This window comes from Microtus oregoni, unplaced genomic scaffold (genome assembly GCF_018167655.1).
Source record: "Microtus oregoni isolate MIOR12 unplaced genomic scaffold, Mior012 000031F_ref0000149, whole genome shotgun sequence".
Lineage (NCBI taxonomy): Eukaryota > Metazoa > Chordata > Mammalia > Rodentia > Cricetidae > Microtus > Microtus oregoni.
Window position 1 is genome coordinate 19732374 of NW_024543090.1, and position 19407 is coordinate 19751780.

The window sequence follows — 19407 nt, forward strand, 5'->3', positions numbered from 1 at the left end:
GCTGACCTGAGCTAGGTTGCCAGCACCCACATGGTGACTCACAATCACCTGTAACTCCAGTTCCAGGGGATCCAGTGTCCTCTAACCTCCAGGCACACATACATACAAATAAATACAATTTAAAAATGCTTTCGTTTTAAGTTTCATAGGAGATTGGGAAATGACTTCTATGGTTGGAGATGAGGATTGAATGCAAATTAAAGTCTCAATATGGAATAGAGTGAGCTTAATCTCTCCCACATTGGTTAACCCTGATGCTCACTTTGATAAACCATCTTCTAGAACAGTGTTTTAACTATGTAGAATGATTCTGGAATGTTTGATCAGTTAATTAACAGGCTCACAGCCAGTCTTATTTTATTTCTGATGTTGTAGATGGACAAGAGGAGAGAATATGGGCTGGGCGATGGTGGCGCATGCGTTTTATCCCAGCACTTGGGAGGTAGACACAGGTGGATCTCTGTGAGTTCGAGGCCAGCCTGGTCTACAAAGTCAGTTCCAGGACAGCCAGGACTGTTACATAGAGAAACCCTGTCTCGGGGGGGGCGGGGGGGGGGAGGAAAGAGGAGTGAATACACCTTACTTTTAGTGAAAGTAAATTATTGATAGCGCATGTCCTTTCTGGGGCCTGGAGAGCTGACTCAGTGCTTGAAGAGGAAGTCCACAGCTGCCTGTAACTCCAGTTCCAGATGTTTACACACATACACATGCGAATGATCTTTTTAAAGAGCAGCCTCTTGTGGGCATGTGGAGTGGGTGTGATATAAAACACGTTTCTCCACACAGCTTGTGGTTTTAAACCCTTGACAACAAACACTCTTCTGTGTCTCAGATTCCACGCACCCCTGCTTCCTTCTCGGTCAGGCTGATCCTAATCTCAGAGGAAAAATCGTGGGCCGTCCATTGTAGATTCAGAAAAATAAATGTTCTGTAGCTAGATATGGTCTGTGATAACTTTACTACTTGGGATAAAAAGATAACCACCAGCATTTCTGAGTGTGCTTACAGGAGTCAAGTATGTAGACCCTGTTAGATACACAGTTGGGTTGATTTGAAGATCTGAATGAATTAGCCAGTATGTTTTTAATAAGTGCTTGTCAGTTAAGATTCTATGTTTTCATTTCTTAATTAGAAATTTAGCTACAATAATGGCATAAATAATTTAAATTGCTAAAGCAAAAATTATATTTGCTTTTAGTGTTATCTGTGCATTTGCTTATTAAGGGCATCAAATTTATGCTTCCAGTTTGACTCTGTTAAAGGCAACATCCCATGAGCTTTCTAAGTGATGGGTAGAAACCCCAAGGGATTAATAATCTTCATAGATGATCTCCAGAGAATAGAAGTAATTCAATAGTTGAATCCAGTTATTTCAAGAGCAGAACTTTTTATTTTTCTATAAAAAGCAAAAATATTGGGAAACATCCTTCCTCGTAAAAACTGGAGTCAGGGGGCAGGAGAGCAGTTAAGAGCCCATAATGCTCCAGAGAGGACTGATTCCCAGCACTCATGTCTGGTGGCACACAGCTGTCTGGGTTCTCCAGGTCCAGGAAATCCCACGACCCTGTCTAGCCCCCAGGAGCACTCAGCACTTACATGCGCACACCCACACAAGTCATGGACACATAGATATAGCTTAAAGAATCTAATAAAAACCCTGTAAATCAAAAATTATCAGAACTAACATACTTTTTCCCACTTTGGGTTAAAAGTATTTAAATATGTCTGTCTAGAAGAAAAGACTCTGTGTGTGTGTGTGTGTGTGTGTGTGTGTGTGTGTGTGTGTTTTCGAGACAGGGTTTCTCTGTAGCTTTGAAGCTTGTCCTGGAACTAGCTCTTGTAGACCAGGCTGGCCTCAAACTCATAGGAACCCACCTGCCTCTGCCTCCCAAGTGCTGGGAACTTAAAGGTGTGCGCCACCACCGCCCGGCTTTTAAAAATATTTTTAATGCGTGCATGTGTGTTTCTGTCTGAGGTTGTGCACACCATATAAGTGCAGCTCCCCATGGAGGCTGCAGAGCACTGCATCCCCTGGAACTGGAGTTGTAGGTGGTTGTGAGCTGCCTGATGTTGGTGCTGGGACCAGAACCCAGGTCCTCTGCTACAGTAGTAAGTAATAGTAACCATTGAGCCAGTAACCTTTTTCCAGGCTCTCCAATCCTGGAAAAGACTTTTTTTTTTAAGATGTCATGCATTAGAAGGAAAATGACTTAGGGGAGACAAGCAAATTGTGGCAGCAAAGCGGTTGTTCAGGAGTGTAACCCAAAGGGCAGTATGCCCTTTGATAGTGTGAACACATTAAAACTGTTTTCTGTGAATCCACCACAGGAAAACAGTCTACTGATACTGAACCCTGTATTCATTCTGCCCTTCATATCCATGGGCCTTCAGTGCTAAGACGGGAGCAGACTTTCTGCTATTGCACATCTTCCTGTTCCCCATTTTCCCATTGTTGGTGTAATAACAGATCTGTAAGCTGTGCAGACTTTCTGCTTAGATTGCCTCAAGCTTCTCAAGGACAGTGGTAGTGTTCTGCTCTGCCGATGTCCCCGGAGCGATAAGAAGCCATGCACAGGGGTGAAGTTGGGGTCTTAGACACAAACTCTTGAAGATGGTGATATTCCTGTTAACTTCAGCCCTCAGTCTGAGTTCCCCTGTGCTCCTCTTGGTCCAGGCTGAAGAATGCAATGACAAGGACAGTCGCCAGGAAATTGAGCCAGCGGTGACAACTGAGGCTGTGCACTACCTTTATATCCAGGTGAGACCCTGGGGGACAGCTCGGTGACAGGGGCCGCTCATTGCTTGTTGGACGTGTGTTTCATGATGTGCCACAGGTAATGGGCAAAAGGAGCTGATTGACATTGCCAGAGACTAATCAGCCAGGAAAGTTAGAGCATGGATGCCTCCCCCTCCCGCCCAGCGTTGAACTCAGCATTTTTTTCTCAGTGTTGTCAGAGGCCCCTGGGGCAGCTCTAGATTCTGGCTGTGCAGGTTCACATCCTGGATCTTCCTGTCAGCACTGTATTAGCACAGATGAGAGTCTTTAGTGTTCTGTGCCTCAGTGTTCCACAACTTAACTATTCTCACAACTAACTAAGATGAAGAAGTGCTTCTAAGCATGTCTGAATCCCATAAAGGCAAGAGTGGGCGTGCCTGAACTGTCTGCGTGTGTGCGTTCTCTAAACAACCCTGCCAAGTGGGTGGGACTCATGGGAGCTTGGAGAGGTCCAGAGCGGAGCCTGGAGGGTGACTCAGCGTGTGCCAGCAGTGACTGCAGAGAAGACAAGGCTGACCTGTAAAAACAGCCTCACACTTCTGCCTGAGGAATTCCCCTCACTGGTTCTGGCCAGAACCGGAAGCTACTTTCACACATTGACCTTGGTTTTAAATAATGCTACATTGTTTTCTCTCTTAATACACCCAAGAGAGGGTGAGTCAGAGCCCTGCTTGAATGCTTCCATAAGTATGTTTTCCTCTAGATTCAAAGAGTGTTTGTTATTCTTATACAAATAAAGTCAAGGACATCATTAGGCAAATAAACAATTGAAAATTAGAGATTGGAAGCAATTTTGTAACGTAATAACATTTTATTGCAATCTCAATTTTCACATTTGTAACAAGGATTTTAAACAAGTAAAACATCTTTAAAATAAGCAGCTGTATATATTTTATTTGTTTATTTATTTTATATACATTGATGTTTTACCTACATGTATGTCTGTGTGAGGGAGTCAGATACTCTGAAACTAGAGTTCCAGACAGTTGTAAGCTGCCATATGGGTGCTGAGAATTGAACCCAGGTCCTCTGGAAGAGGACCAATGCTCTTAATCATTTCTCTCTCTCTCTCTCTCTCTCGTTTCCTCCCTCCCTCCCTCTCCCTTTCTCTAGAAAGAGAGAGAGAGAGAGAGAGAGAGAGAGAGAGAGAGATTTTTAATAGGAGTCTAGGGATATAGCTCAGAAGTAGAACAATTGCCTCTCATGCAAGAGGTCCTGGGTTCAGTCCCACTGGGGGAAAGGTTATATTAGCTGCTAATATTATGTATATTTGCCCCAATGTGTTCTTCAGTAGTGTTGGTAACTAATATTACTATTAAACATATGTTTGCTCCTAGGGTTTTAGGGGGTGTTTGGGGTGCTAGGGGTTGAATCCAGAGCTTCATGTCTGCTTAGAATGTACTGCGCTCTACCACTGAGCTACATCCCCTACTCAAGGTGTTTTTTTTATAATACTCTTAAGTTTGTTTTATCTTTTAGCATTAAAAAAAGACAATTCTTTCCAAAACTGCTTAAAATCCCTGTTACAAGTTTAATGAGTGATTGCCTTGACTGCAAGCTAGCCTCCTCATTTTGAGCCTTTGGTGTGATCAGGTCCCGCCCGGTCCCTCCTTTCCCATAGATGGAGTACTGCGAAAAGAGCACCCTGCGAGACACCATTGACCAGGGACTGTTCCGAGACACCAGCAGGCTCTGGAGGCTTTTCCGGGAGATTCTGGATGGATTAGCTTATATCCATGAGAAAGTAAGCTTCATAACATCCCATGTCCGTGGACTTCTCTTTACATCAGTTGTGTGTTGTGTGTTGCATGAACGTTTGTGCACGCATTGTGGGAATTAGGGATAAGCTCCCCTATGAATGTGCTTGTGGATGCTGAGGTCAACACAGGGTAGGCTGAATGAAAGTGGACCCAGAGGCTTGTATATTTGAATACTTGGTCTCCAGTTGGTGAACTCCAGAGTGGTGGGAATGCCATCCCCAGTTAGCTCTCTCTGCCTCAGAGTTTGTAGATCAGGATATAGCTCCCAGCTATTGCTCCAGCACCATGCCTGCCTGTCTGCCGCCATACTCCCCACCATGATTGTTACAGACTCACCCTCTCAAACTGTGAGCTCGAATAACCCTTCCTTCTATAAGTTGCCCAGGTCACGGTGTCTTGTCACAACAATAGAAAAGTAAACAAGACAAATGAGACAAATGTCTTCTATTGCTCTCTCTCTCTCTCTCTCTCTCTCTCTCTCTCTCTGAACATGAAGCTTGCCTTTTCAGCTGCCTAGCCAGCCAGCTTTGAGGATCTGCTTGTCTACCACTCTCTGTACCCAGCTTTTATTGAGTATCCAGACTCAGGTCCTCGTGCTTGCATAGAAAACATTGCACCTCCTGAAGTGTCTCCCCAGCCCCTACTTACAGATCTTCCCTAGGGTCCTGTTTTGGGGTCCTGGGTCTGTGCTCTGTGCGCCCAGCATCCGCAGACTGGCACTGGGTCCCCAGCACTGTACGTCAACTACACACAGGCACAGACATGGGACTCTTGTTCTCAGAGCCAGAAGTCGCCTTTATAGCATAGTAAAAGGAAGAGTTCTTATTCCAGTTAGCACTTCTAGGTGGGAAAGTGAGCGTGGCGAGCCCTCAGGAGGAGAAAGCAGGATTCTGTGATGCCACCCTTGAGCTCATCCCAGGAGCTGGCAGTACAAACTCAAATTGTTAGAATAATGTGCAAGGCTCATGAAAGAGCGGAATGGGTAAGTGTACAACTAGCATGGGTGGAGAAGCTCAGAGTGCCCTGGGCAGGAGAAGCCGTGCAGAGTAGCAGGAGCGGGCATGAGAGTAGCGTGGGGCCCGACCAGAGCAGGATTTCGTGCTGTGGTAGAGGGAAAGGTAATGAGGTCTCTGAGGGGAGCTGGTGGAGGGAGCCTGGGAGGACCTGCTTGGGACCACCAGTGGGGAGGCCACAGGACCCTCAGGACATTCCAGAGGTCAGACATCGAGGACCAGGAGGACCACAGGAGAAGCCTCTTCCAGTTGTTACCATTTGAAATTGGAAAGATGTAAAGGGTTAAACTCTGTGGGAAGTGATTGTTGGACTCTTCCTTGTCTTCCAACAGGGAATGATTCACCGGGATTTGAAGCCTGTCAACATTTTTTTGGATTCTGATGACCATGTGAAAATTGGTGATTTTGGTTTGGCGACAGACCATCTAGCCTTCCCTGTGAGTATTTTTAAAAGCAGGCTATGCCTGGACATTGCCTGGGTGCCTGGATAGTCCTGGAAAGAGATGGAATAGTGTGCCCTGCCATGTTACCCTCTGCTGGGAGGCAGGGCCAAAGGGACCAACTGCAAGCGTCTCTTAGGCTTTGAATCTAAAGGACGTGAAGTTATTGGTTTATGAACAATGTTTACATAGAAGATATACAATATTTTCTGAAATAATTTGATACTTTGGTCTCCCTTGCTGTCATTTGAAAAGATGCTTTACATGTAAGAACCTGTTAGCTGGTTTGCAGAGGTGAGACTCAGTCCTGGACAAGCATTGGTCCGACACTGGCATTGGTTTAGCATACAGAGCTAGTTATTGTGAGGTAGGGAAGCAGTAAGAGTAAGGAGGGGCAGAGACGTGGTTGTGAGGAACAAAAAAGGCTGTAGACCCAGTGCGGTGCCACATACTGTAGTCTCAGCTCTTAGATAGTTGAGGCAAAAGAACCGGTTAAACCCAGGTGTTCAAGACCAGCCTGAGCCACACAATGAGACCCCTGACACCCAAGGAAAAAGAAAGACTCTATAACAACAGGGTTACGAATGGGCCTTAAGGGTAGATAGGAGTCTAGCAGGCCAGAGTCAGGGCAGAGCATAGTTCTACTGGGGCAGGGACCTCCAGTATAAGCCAAGGGCCTAGGTGAGTACCCCATGTTCTGATTGGCTGGAACTGTGAAGTGTAGAGAGGCTGGTGTGAAGAGAGGAAGTCTTTGGAAAGTTGGGCACACTCAAGTGCCAGGGCCCTACTGAATATCCTAAGCTAGCTTTTAGGTGACATGATCATGGTAAGTGCAGCTCATCCAAGGCTGGTCAGAGAAAGAAAACAGAGTTAGCCGATGACAAGAATAGTCACCAGGCCTAACTTAGCAGGTGAAATTAGGAGTGGAGAGTAAGGAGACAGGAAAGAACTGGGAGTGGCAGTGAGCGCCAACTATCCCAGCAGGCAGAGGCAGGAGGACTACTACAAATTCAAGACCAGCTTAGGTTGCATAGCAAGTTCTAGGCCAGCCAGAGTTATGGAGTGAGATCCTAAGACCCACTCCTGATAAAAGGAGGTGAAAGAGGAGCAACAAAGACTGGGTCCTGCGCCCAGTGGGTAAAGCATACTAAAAAGTGCAGAGACCATGCCCAGGCCACACGATGGGATGTTATCCCCAACTGACCCACTGACACAGGCAGACAACAGCACTTGGGCCTCGCCTGTAAAATCTGCGCATTCTAGGACCTGTGTCAAAGACTTAGCAGCAGAGCAGAACAGAAGGCGAGCACAGCGCCTGGAGGGGTGGTCTGGCTGTGTCAGCTGCTCCTCTGTGGCTGCGGTGTAGAGAGTTTTTTTAGGGATTACGGTATCAGAGGGTTAGAGTCCATGGTGGCAAAGCTGGGGTAGCTAGCATGTGAGGCAAACAGGAGACAGAGAGCACACTGGGAATGAGGTGAATCTTTTAAACCCCTAAGCCTCCCCAGTGGCATACTTCCTCCAGCAAGGTCATATCTAGTACTCTTCTCCCAGACAGCCACCAACTAGGGACCAAGTATGCAAATGTCTAACATTGTGGGCAATAAATATCTCACTTAAACCACAATGCTCATTTAGGGTGTGACCGAGAGGTGTGGGGAAGAGGGCAAGACTGCCCAGTGAGTGTTTCAGCAAGGGACAAGTTAGTGACCAGCCTTCAGGGGGAAAGCAACAGCAAAGCTGACCTGGAAAAGTTATAGCACCAGAAAAAGCAGAGCAAAGCCTTCATTGCAGTTTTTCATCGTCTATGCTTCCCGGTAAACAGTTCTGTTCTTGGAGTCTGTGGTCTGAACAGAATTGGTTTCTATCAAGAGTGTGGGCCTTTTTGTCCTGAAGAGAGCTGCCCAGTGAATTCCACTTCTTCCTCCGGTTTTCCCAGGGTTCCTTTGAGCCTTTTCATGAATGGGTTAACTAGATACAAAAAAATAAGTAAATGAGATAACTCAGAAAAGCATGATGATAGCCACACAGCGGTGGCGCACACCTTTAATCCCCGCACTCAGGAGGCTGAAGCAGGCGGATCTCAAGAGTTTGAGGCCAGCCTGGTCTAGGGCTACACAGAGAAACTCTGCCTTGAAAAAACAAACTAACAAAAAAGCATGGTGATAATTATTCTGACGTCCATGTTAGCTTTTCAGGCTTTGTTTAGAAACAGATGAGCCATTCCCATGGGGTGCACTAAGGTTTTAACCTGTACTCGATTGTGTTTTAGACTGATGGCAAACAGGACGACCAGGCAGGCGATCATGTGATTAAGTCAGACCCTTCAGGTAAAGCCTCTCTTTCATCCTTGTGTTTAAAAGCAGACTTTAAAATTTCTCAGCCTGAAACTTGCCTTTTATATAAATACTTTATTCTGAAGTGAACTGAACGATTTGTTTGAATAGTTTTTATGGAAGTTTTAAGTTGTTTTTTGGATTTTTTTTAAAGATTTATTTATTATGTATACAGCATTCTGCCTGCACACCAGATTTCATCATAGATGGTTGTGAGCCACCATGTGGTTGCTGGGAATTGAACTCAGGACCTCTGGAAGAGCAGCCAGTGCTCTTAACCTCTGAGCCATCTCTCCAGCCCCGTTTTTTGGAGAGGGGTCTTTTTTACTATGTTAATTGTTCTTCAGAAACATAAGAGCTTCAGTTAGTAGACTAGTGGTCTTCTGGAGGCCTAACACTGTTTTGAGCAACCCCAATTGGTCCTGTCAGATTACCTCAAGCCCTGGCCTATCTGGGATCCTATCTAGCCCTCCTATGTAAGCAGACTCCCTTGTGTGAGGCAGTGCTGGGCAGTGTAGGGCTCACGTTCGCTCCTGATGAGTACTGCACACAGGATACAAACCAGGCCTCGCTTTTAAGAAGCTCTTTTTGTTTTAGGCCAACAAGATGGCTCAGCTGGTAAAGGTGCTTGCCGCCAAGCCTGATGACCTGAGTCCAATCCCTGGAACCATTGGTAGAAGATACAACAAATTCCCACACGTTCTCCTCTGACCCCCACATGCCACATACATGTCACAGCACACACACACAAATGTGAGCAAGGGGGAGGAGGAAGCCCTTTGGTTTTCAGTTTTCTTTATCTAGACCTGGGGAGTGTAGCTCACTGCCTCTCACTGTCATGCCCATGGCTGGAATGCCCTCCTTCTGGTTTCCTCCACAGGCCATTTGACTGGCATGGTTGGCACTGCTCTCTATGTAAGCCCTGAGGTCCAAGGAAGCACCAAGTCTGCATATAACCAGGTATAGAATGTGTTTGAGTGTGGGGGAGGGGGTGAGGGAGGGAAGGTCTCAAGAGTAAGTTACAAGAAAGACCTGATATCAAGATTGTAACAGGTAGGGTTTAGAGACCGGTTGAAATGGGAACAGTTGCTGATTCCCATCTAGGCAGGACATGCAGTGGTACCCAAGGGCAGCAATTGAAGCTGGCCTCTTTGTTGCAGAAGCTTGCAGGCCCTCTATCCATTAGGAATATGTGAGTCACTCTCTGCTATTCCCCTACTGAGGTCAGGAACACGGGGAGCAAGGCAGTCACAGGAATAAGAGGGCTGTGTTCCCAGCCCTCAGGGAGCTGACCCAGATGATGGAACCAACAAGGAACCAGGAAGAAATGAGAGAAATCCCCCCTGTCATGAGGCCGATGAAGAACTGAACTGAGTAGCAAGGCAGAGGTGGGAGCCTGGCAGTCACTGAGAATTGTTTCCTTCAGTTCTGGGCACCCAACCCCAAAGACCTTAAACATGCTAGGCAGGTGTTCTACCACCAAGACCCTTACAAGGATGGCATTCAGAATAAAGGACGAACAAAGTCAGGCCAGGGCATGCCAGAGAGAGGAAGGGGTGAAGCAGGGGAAGTAGCAAGTCAAGGACAGGTTCTTGTAGGGTGAATACTTTCTGTGCAGCATGGCAGCTACAGCTTATAATAATGTCCAATCATTTCAAACATTGCAAGAAACTAGCTCTCAAATATTCTTAGAGAATGGTAGCTATTTAAATAAATGGACATGTTAGCTTGACTGTGACAATCATATCTGAGTGGAGACTTGGATGATTTCTTTTTAAATTATAGTCTGAAGACGTGTTAGAATAGGTCATCAGCTTTCTCAGCCCCATCCCAGTGCAGACCACAGTTCCTGGAATTCACTCAGACAGCAGAACCCTCTAAAGTCGATTCTGCCTTCCCCCACAGAAAGTGGATCTCTTCAGCCTGGGAATTATCTTCTTTGAGATGTCCTATCACCCCATGGTGACAGCCTCAGAAAGAATCTTCGTTCTCAACCAGCTTCGAGATGTGGGTGTCAGATAAGTTTGCTGCATACACTCCTTTGTCCTCAGTGTCTTTGTGGAAAGCAGAACCCAAAGCAGATTATTTCCCTGGCATTTGTAATAGAGAAGAGGCTATCAATTGTTCATTAAACAAACAAACAAGCAAACTGGTTTTAGCCTATAGCCAGGCTGGCCTGAAGCATAAAATTCCCTGTCTTAATCTACCAAATGCTGGGATTGCAGGTGTGTGACCCCACCCCTGACTGCCTCCTGTCATTTTAATGACTCTCATTGGCTGATATATGGTAAGATAATCAGCCGTCATTCTCAGTGACTGTCTTCAGAGCAAGGCGAGTCTCCTCATTTGAGGTGTTAACATAGCAGTTTTGATAACTAGAGACTGTCAGTATAAACTGTTGTTCTGTGTTCTAGTAAGAGAAAAACCCACATCTCTCAGTGTGCCCAGTGATAAAACAGTTTGTTTGAGATGAGCAAGCCCAGGCTACATAAGACTTAAAACCTTATCTCCCCTCCCGTCCCCCAAAAACAAAGATTCACATTGAACAGACCTGGTCTCGTATGCGTAAAGCAAATCTAGATGACCAGAAGTTAAAATGAATCTGAAGTCTGGAGACAGGCCTCTGTGGCAGAGTATTTGCCGAGCCTGACACACACATTTCTCTCAAAAATATCAGTCATTTGAGCTGTTTTCCCCAATGAAATTTCCACTCGTGTTCTTGAGATTGCCCCTTGCCTCTGTTGCTGTGTGAGCTCATAGAGATGAGTGCTGCAGAGCGCCAGGTCAAGGATGCCCGTGAAACAGGGCATTAAGAAAGTGGAAAGAAAGCCTGGGCAATTTAGACTCAGTTACTTATGAGCCACAGATCTGGAGAGCCTTTCTCATCCTTGGGGAGCAAAAGCAAGCAAACTAAATTGCATACAGCAAGCCTGGCTTGGTGGTGCACACCTGCAGCCCCAGCATATAAGAGGAAGGGTCATGAGTTCAAGGCCAGCCTGGACTGTACAGCAAGATCCTGTCAGCACCATAGTAGATAACAAACTAGTCAATAGCTCACACACTGAGATGGGTTTAGATTCTCTCTTTTTTAAACTTAAGGGAGGTGATTTCCACAACCTAGGCAGTCATTTGGGTGAAGTCTTCACTCATATACTGTGTTTGTGTACTGGAAGGGGTGAGCCCAAGGTGTGGGGAAGGTGTCGTGTTAGTGAATTTTTAAAAACCTACGGATACTTTGGACAATAGTTGAATTACTTTTGGCAGTGGCATGTGGGTAGCAGCTCATGGGGTGTCAGTGAACCAAGGGCTGGAATGTTTCCAGATGAGGGTGTCCTTGAGGAGCTGCCTGTCTCTAACGGGAAATTACTTAGTTCTTTCATTTCAAGAATATCTAAACTATCAAGTTAATCTTGTAGTTGAGGTCCTGTTCATCAGAAAAGTGAGGATTTGGAGGAATGATCAGGATTGGTACTAACTAAATACAGCCTGAGCTGGCCTCAAACTCAGGCTGGCCTTGATCCTCCTATCTCCACACACCAAGTTTTTCTCTTAGGTTGATGATTTGATGACATTTTGCCTTTTTTCATTGTGTGTCTCATTAAACCTACTTTGTGTCTCTATGAAACCCTTAAGTTTAATATGTCCTGTGTGCTGACTTTTATCGACAAGGATAGTCAGGGCAAGTCTCTTACTTAAAGTATCTCTCATTTAAACTTAAGGGACGTGATTTTCATAACCTGGGCAGTCATTTGGGTGAAGTCCGCCCTAGTAGACCGTGTGTACTGTAAGAGTGAGCACGGGGCGTGGGGAAGGTGTCATGGTAGCAGATTTTAATTGGCTCTTTGGTTATTTTTCTGTGATGAATAAAAGCTTTGCCCGTGGCAGTCTGCCAGGCACTTGCTGATTTGAATATAATCCTCTCTTAGCCCGCATCGCCCAGGTTCCCGGAGGACTTCGATGATGGAGAGCATGCCAAGCAGGTAATTCTGCTGCTTTCATTGCTGTGGCTTCAGTCTTGGTGTTAATTACTGTTTCTCTTCATATTCAATTAGTAATCTTCTGCCACTCATTCTCTTGTGTTCCAAGAACAATGTGGGGGGAAAATATCAAAAGACAAAGCTCTTAAAATGTTACTAGACTTGAGGTACACTGTAAAAAAGGCCAAGGTCTGACAGAGCAAATTAACAAACTCCAGACTTCTTTTGTGAGTTTAATTGTGCCTTTGAAGTGTTACCTGGACCATCAGCTTAGCTGTGGGAGGCGGGGAAGAAAAGCTTTTGACAAGTTGCTTTAGATAAAACTTAGAACTTGAAGGGAAAAATTAAATTATATCCTTAGTCTGTTTTGTGGTTGAAGTAATTCTGGTTTTGCAGGAAGGCTTACACTCTCCAAGTGATCTGCTGTTACAGGTTTGGGGGTTGTTTGGTTTTATAATGCTGGGGGGATCAAACCCAGCCCCCCCATGCTAGCTATCTCTGCAGCTAATGTCGCAGTATTTCAAAGCAAGGTCATTTCTCACATATACCATAACTGTCCGAGTGCGCTTGTGTGGCTGTCTCAGGCTAACACTGGTACCCAGCGAACATGGGGGCTCCTCCTGGGCCGTGTGCTTAGCTGCTGCTCCTTTCTTCTTGCTGGTAGTGGTTTGCTGTGGTGAGGCCTTCACTCACTGATGCTCATCACAGGGAAACGTTCCTGACACTGACTTTTCTTGACGATGATAGTTGGGCAGAAGTCACTTATTTCAACCACCGGTGTAGGCGGAGTTTCTCTGTCTCAGCAGCCACTCCCAAATAACCATTCCAACACTTATTATTAGTTATAAATGCTTGCCTGATAGTTCAGGCAGCACGTGTCTTTAATCCCAGCCCTCAGGAGACAGAGGCAGCTGGATCTCTTTGGAGCATGGTCTATGTAGTAAGTTCCAGACCAGGCAGCTGTATAGTGAGACCCTGTCTAAAAAGAAGAAAGAGTCCTTATGAAACCTTTCAAAAGTTTCTGTTGCTTCAGAGGGATCTGTACTACAGACACATAACAAACAACATAAAGCAAGGGAATTCAGGGAATGGGACAGTAAATAGCGTAATGGAGAATAGCAAAGACAACCATAGCCAGCGCTGATGGCGCTAGCTGCCCCATGCTTTATGCTAAGTGCGAACAGTAGGCATCGGGCTCTTTGGTGTTTTCTCCGTATCCCTTTTTATACAGTAATATGTGTTTCTAAGAATTAACTCAGCTACTGTGTGGTCTGATGAGTTAAGGATGTTTGGATTGTTGGTGATAGAGATATAGAAAGGGCCTCTCCCTTTCGAGAAATCGTCCAGACATTTACCCACAAGTCTGTGGTCATAACAAGGTACTACTGGCACGGTCAGAACTCTCAGAAATGTCAGTATAAGAAGTGTCCTGAGCCTCGGCCTGTTGGGAAGATTCCTGAGCTCTGCCTGCTGTGCCCTCACCAGCTGTATGCCGGTTACACTGCAGAAATCCGTCATCTCCTGGCTCTTGAACCATGATCCAGCGAAACGGCCCACAGCCACAGAGCTGCTCAAGAGTGAGCTGCTGCCCCCGCCGCAGATGGAGGAGTCGGAGCTGCATGAAGTGCTGCACCACACGCTGGCCAACATAGACGGGAAGGCCTACCGCACCATGATGGGCCAGATCTTCTCCCAGCGCATCTCCCCCGCCATAGACTACACCTACGACAGTGACATCCTGAAGGTGGGCTGAGCCTTGCAAACAGTGGCTTTCTCCTTTATTCTTTGATAGTCTTTATGTGTGTCTAGGATACATTCTGATCACATTCCCCCATCTGCCCTTTCTTACCCTTCTCCCACCCCAAACCCCCCTAATGTTTATCTAAACTTCATGTTGTGTGGTTTTTAAGTTGCATTTATTTATGGGGGTGGACACACCGTACAAGTCATGGTGCACACGTGGAGGGGTTTGTCATTTCTTCCCATTACATGTGACTCAGAGACAGAACCCAAACTCTCAGGCTAGGCAACAAGTACCTTCACCTGCTGAGCCTTCCCACTTCTGGTTTGGGTTTGGTTTTACGAACCCAGTGATGCACTGGGTTTAACCAACTGTTTCTCCACTGTAAGTTCTTGAGTTCCAAAACACCCCAAAAGCACATGCAAAAAGTGTGACTGTGCGTAGCTCAGGGAAGGCCATGCTGGTAATCACTTACTTGATTCTTGACCCTTCTCACTCTGTGCCCACCTAAGAGACTATGAGACAGAGCCCAACCCAGATGCCCAAGCAGAGACATCTAAGCACTCAGATCCATGGGAGGTAACAGTGGCTCCCAGCACTGGCACATGCCTAGGAAGCTGATACAAAGTTCCCTGGCTCCCTAGCAGCTCTGGTGCCTGGCCTGGACTCTTCAGCTATCAGCATCTCAAGAGTCTTTAAAAACTTCCAGAGAGTTACTGAATAGTAGTCAAGGTGCCAATTTTAGGAGCCTTTATTATTTCATTTCTAAAAATATAAAACAGAAGAACTGAAACAATCTAGAGGAATATTTAAGAAGTTGGGTGAATGGATAATCAGTGTTGGTTATCTCTGCCGTGTAATCTTATATCGTTAGCCTGTAGTGTAATTACAGGATAGAAGAGCAGGGAAGTAGTATAGATTTTAAGTGTATATGGAAGCCAGGCGGTGGCGCACACCTTTAATCCCAGCACTCGGGAGGCAGAGGTAGGCGGATCTCTGTGAGTTCAAGACCAGCCTGGTCTACAGTGCAAGTTCCAGGACAGGCTCCAAAGCTACAGAGAAACCCTGTCTCGAAAAAAAAATAAATTATCCTTGGATAGTTTCTTACATGACTACAGGTAACTTTATTTTGTCTTTTTGCTTATTTTTCATTTCTAAAATTACTATAATTAGATGGAATGAAAAGGAAATCCCTTAAGCAGGTATACATGTCTGTCCTCTAAATACATTCAAAGAAACACTTGTCGAGACCTCTGCCGTGACCCTGGCACTGAGCTTCCCAGTGCCAAATGTCAAGCGCAGACTGACATTTTAGTGGGACTCTTGGATTAGGCTCAGTGGTGACATCTTAACTGATCTCATTGTAGGGCAACTTCTTGATTCGTACCGCCAAGATTCAGCAGCTTGTGTGTGAGACCATCATTCGCGTCTTTAAAAGGCATGGTACGTCCTGTTCTAAAATCCACGCCTTCTCAAACAGTTCTCTAGAATCAGTAGGAAGTACTTCCAGGGACTGAAGAGATGGCTCAATCTGCAGAGCGCCTGCACACAAGCGTGAGGACCTGAATTCAGTCCTTAGCACCCACAGGGAAAATCCGGATATGACAGCATGCATCTGTAATGCCAGCCAGGGGCCAGGGGCCACAGAGGCAGGAGGATCCTGGGAGCTCAGTGGCCAGACAAGCCACCTCAGTCAGTAAGCGCCAGGCTTAGTGAGAGGAACTCACACAAAGGAAAGAAGAAAAAGGAAGGCCAGGTATGGTTGTACGCACTGAAATCTCAGCACACAGGGGCTAAGGCAAGAGGCTCATGAGTTTGGGGGTGAGTGGGGCAATATAGTGAGGCCTTGTTTTAAGGAAAGGGGGGAAAAAGACCAAACCTACTACTGGTAGATTTCAGTATAACTGCATATTAATATCCAGTTATAAGCAGTTGACATGTGAAGTTTGTTTTCATAGCTCTGCTGGCTGAGGAGAAACTGGTTTGACTGTTCCAGCCTTGCTACTAAAATACAGTTGGCTTGTGGGGTCTAAAATCTGGCTAAATTGGCAGACTTAGCCCTAACTCGGTTCTCCATTTGGAAAACTAAGGAAATACTGGCGATGGGCGTGCAGTGACCCTGGGGCAGGCCACTCACCTCTGGGTTTGTGTGCATTCTGGGTTGTTTCCGAAGCAGCGTAAGAACCCGAGGTTCAGTTGCTTTTTCTTTATTTTGGTGTAGGAGCTGTTCAGCTGTGTACCCCACTGCTGCTTCCCCGAAACAGGCAAATATACGAGCACAATGAAGCCGCCGTGTTCATGGACCACAGCGGCATGCTGGTGATGCTTCCTTTCGACTTGCGGGTGAGCAGGATGCTCCAAAAGCCTGGGTGCCATATCTGCTGTGTTAAAGAATTACTCCTTCCAGACACCCCCCACTATAGGCCTGTATTTTGGGATATCTCCTTAAGGAAAAGAATAATCAGAGTAAAAACACATTAGAATTCAGTAAATGTTTGAGCCTGCATTGTGGATGCTAAGGTCCACAGGGTAACCTTATAACAAGGTAACCTCAACTCAGACAAATGAATGCAGGAATTATTTCCTTCCCAGCTAGATCTTCAGTAGAATCCCAAAATGTTACTATTCAGAGCAGTTAATGCTTGCAACAGCTGATTGGGTGAGCTGACTTCCGCCCAAGTTCTTTTTCATGTGACCCCCAGGGCTCCCTTAACCAGCAACAGCCTTGGTCTTTCACTCCTCTCGCCTTGACTGCTAACAACCCATTGGTAACTGCACCGTGACACGAGGAAAACATGCAGTGAGTATGATAGACAGGGCTCCATCCCTAGTGTACAGAAGGGGAGTGTGCACTTAGCATGTGCAGTGCTCCGGGTTCTATCCTCAGTACCAGAACATTTTAAAACTACAGATAGAGACATAAAGAAAGCATATAACCGGGCAATGCTCAGAGGGGAAATGAACAACATGATAGACTTCCAAAGGGTGCTGAGGACATGCCCAGACATGTGTGACTGGGCACACGTGCTCACCTTTACTCAGCAGACTGCAGAGATGTTTATGTTATCCAGATATGACCAGGATTCAGGAAGACTGCCAATGAGAATATTAATTGCCAAGTCTTTAGAAAAGTAATGGAAGTTAATGAAACATTTTAAAACTTTTTTTAAATGTTTGTATGTATATCTATGTAAGTGTATGCCATGTGTGCAGAGGCCAGAAGAGGGCCCCTGGACCTGGAGTTACAAGCAATTGTGAGCAATCCATCTTGGGCACTGAAAACAGAACTCCAGTGCTCTGAAGAGCAGAAAGTGCTCTTGACCACTGACCCCCAAAATTTTAAATTTCTGACACACATTCCATATTCTATGAAATGGCAATATACTGTAAGAGGTTTTGTTGTTTTAATAACATAGTAAATGAGTGTTAAAAGGAATTGAAACCAATTATATTTGTCTATAAGAGAGTGGTTAAATGTATGTCATCAATATTATGGAATATTAAGCTATTTAAAAAATTTAGCTGAGCATGGTGGCCTACACCTTTAATCCTTTAATTTGGAGGTTAAAGCAGGAGAATTACAAATTTGAGGCTCATCCAGATTATGTGTTGAGACTCACCTGACACAAATTAGAGGAACTGGAGAGATGGCTCAGAGGTTAAGAGCGCTTACTACTCTTGCCAAGGACCCAGATTCAGTTCCCAGCATTCACGTGGATGTTCACAGCTGCCTGTAGCTCCAGTTCCAGGGCATCTGTCACACTGTCCTGACCTCTGCAGGCACATACATGCACTTGTTACTTGCATGTACATTCAGGGACACACACATACACATAAAATAAAGTATTTAAAAATTAGAGTTAATTGTCTACATATTAAGTATTCATCTATGTAAGGTTAAATACATATGAACATATATATACATAAATACATGTGTACACACACACACATATATATATATTACTATATCTTATCTTTAAACATGTCCAAACTATATTGATAGTTTAAGAACTAAGCACAGGGGGCTGGATAGATGGCTCAGTGATTAAGAGCTCTGCCTGCTCTTCCAAAGGTCCTGAGTTCAATTCCCAGCAACCACATGGTGGCTCACAACCATCTGTAATGAGATTTGGTGCCCTCTTCTGGTGTGCAGGGATACATGCAGGCAGAGCACTGTATACATAATAAATAAATAATTTTTTTTAAAAAAAGAACTAAGTTCAAAGGAACTTGTGTGCTCATGAGGTGCTGTGTGTTGCGTGCACTTGGTATGTATGTGAGAGGAACACACTGACACACGTGTGAGTCACCATGCACACCAACCTGTCTTGGCCTCTTCAAAATGTAAGGTGTCAAGAAGGACCTTAGAATTTCTACGTACTTTCCTAGAAGGAGGAATACAACAAAGGCTTCTTTGCTTTTCTTTTTTATGTCTAATTGTTAAGGCTTATTGCAAAAACAGCTTTTGTTTTTATGATGTAAAAGGAAATCCATCCCATATTATGTGTATGTGGGGGGAGGAGAGACCGAGAGCCCTGTGCACATGCTTATGGTCACACTCGGAGTAGTGCTCGGGGCCCTAATTATGTGAATCCCATGAGCTACACTCTCGGCCCTTCCTTCTGTACTTTGCACCTTTATTTTCCTTTTAAGGAAATTATTTTTTGTAATTATTAGTTTGGAATTAATTATTAATTAATTAATATTATTTTGGAATTATTTTTTGATAGAAGTGAATAAACTATCACCATTTGGGCTCTATTAAAGAGTAAAAGTACAGAGGTTACATAGTTGTGCTTAAAGCTGATTTCTTACTCTCTGGTCACTAAGGGATTGGTAAGGGCAGGTAGTTAACCTCCTTTTCCATACACCGATAAGCAAAGGCAAAAACTAAGAGAGGCCATTGTCTGCATTTTGGCACATTAAGAATGCTGTCACAACCAGGCAGTGGTGGCGCCTTTAATCCTATCTGCAGAGGCAGGCGGATCGCTCTGAGTTCGAGGCCAGCCTAGTCCATAAGAGCTAATTCCAGGACAGGCTCCAAAGCTACAGAGAAACCCTGTCTCGAAAAAAAAAAAAAAAAAATACTGTCACATCTCTTTGGGAAGTCTAACACCGGTTTGATCATGTGTGGGTAGTTTCTCTAAGAGACTGATATGGAACTCAGGAAATTCACCCTAAGAGATAGTACTCATTTTTACTATATAATGAGAATTTTAAAACTGTATTAGAATGTGAGAGAGAGAAAGGGAAATATGTAGGAATATGTCTATAGAGACCAGGAAATAGCTTCTGGGAGTTGGTTCTGTCCTTCTAGCGTGAATTCTGGGACTCAATCCCAGGTCATTAGGTTTACATGGTGTCTTA

General features: G+C 45.1%; 1 protein-coding gene across 1 annotated transcript in view; it reads left to right on the top strand.

The window, feature by feature from the left end:
- The window catches only part of Eif2ak4 (eukaryotic translation initiation factor 2 alpha kinase 4), an 86965-nt gene that overhangs the window by 43686 nt on the left and 23872 nt on the right, over window positions 1–19407 (top strand). Inside the window, exons 14-23 of the mRNA XM_041678810.1 lie at window positions 2675–2758; window positions 4398–4520; window positions 5882–5986; window positions 8259–8316; window positions 9203–9282; window positions 10228–10329; window positions 12249–12302; window positions 13807–14043; window positions 15408–15483; window positions 16262–16383. Of these exons, the coding sequence (XP_041534744.1) occupies window positions 2675–2758; window positions 4398–4520; window positions 5882–5986; window positions 8259–8316; window positions 9203–9282; window positions 10228–10329; window positions 12249–12302; window positions 13807–14043; window positions 15408–15483; window positions 16262–16383 (1041 nt within the window). The remainder of the gene's footprint in view (window positions 1–2674; window positions 2759–4397; window positions 4521–5881; window positions 5987–8258; window positions 8317–9202; window positions 9283–10227; window positions 10330–12248; window positions 12303–13806; window positions 14044–15407; window positions 15484–16261; window positions 16384–19407) is intronic.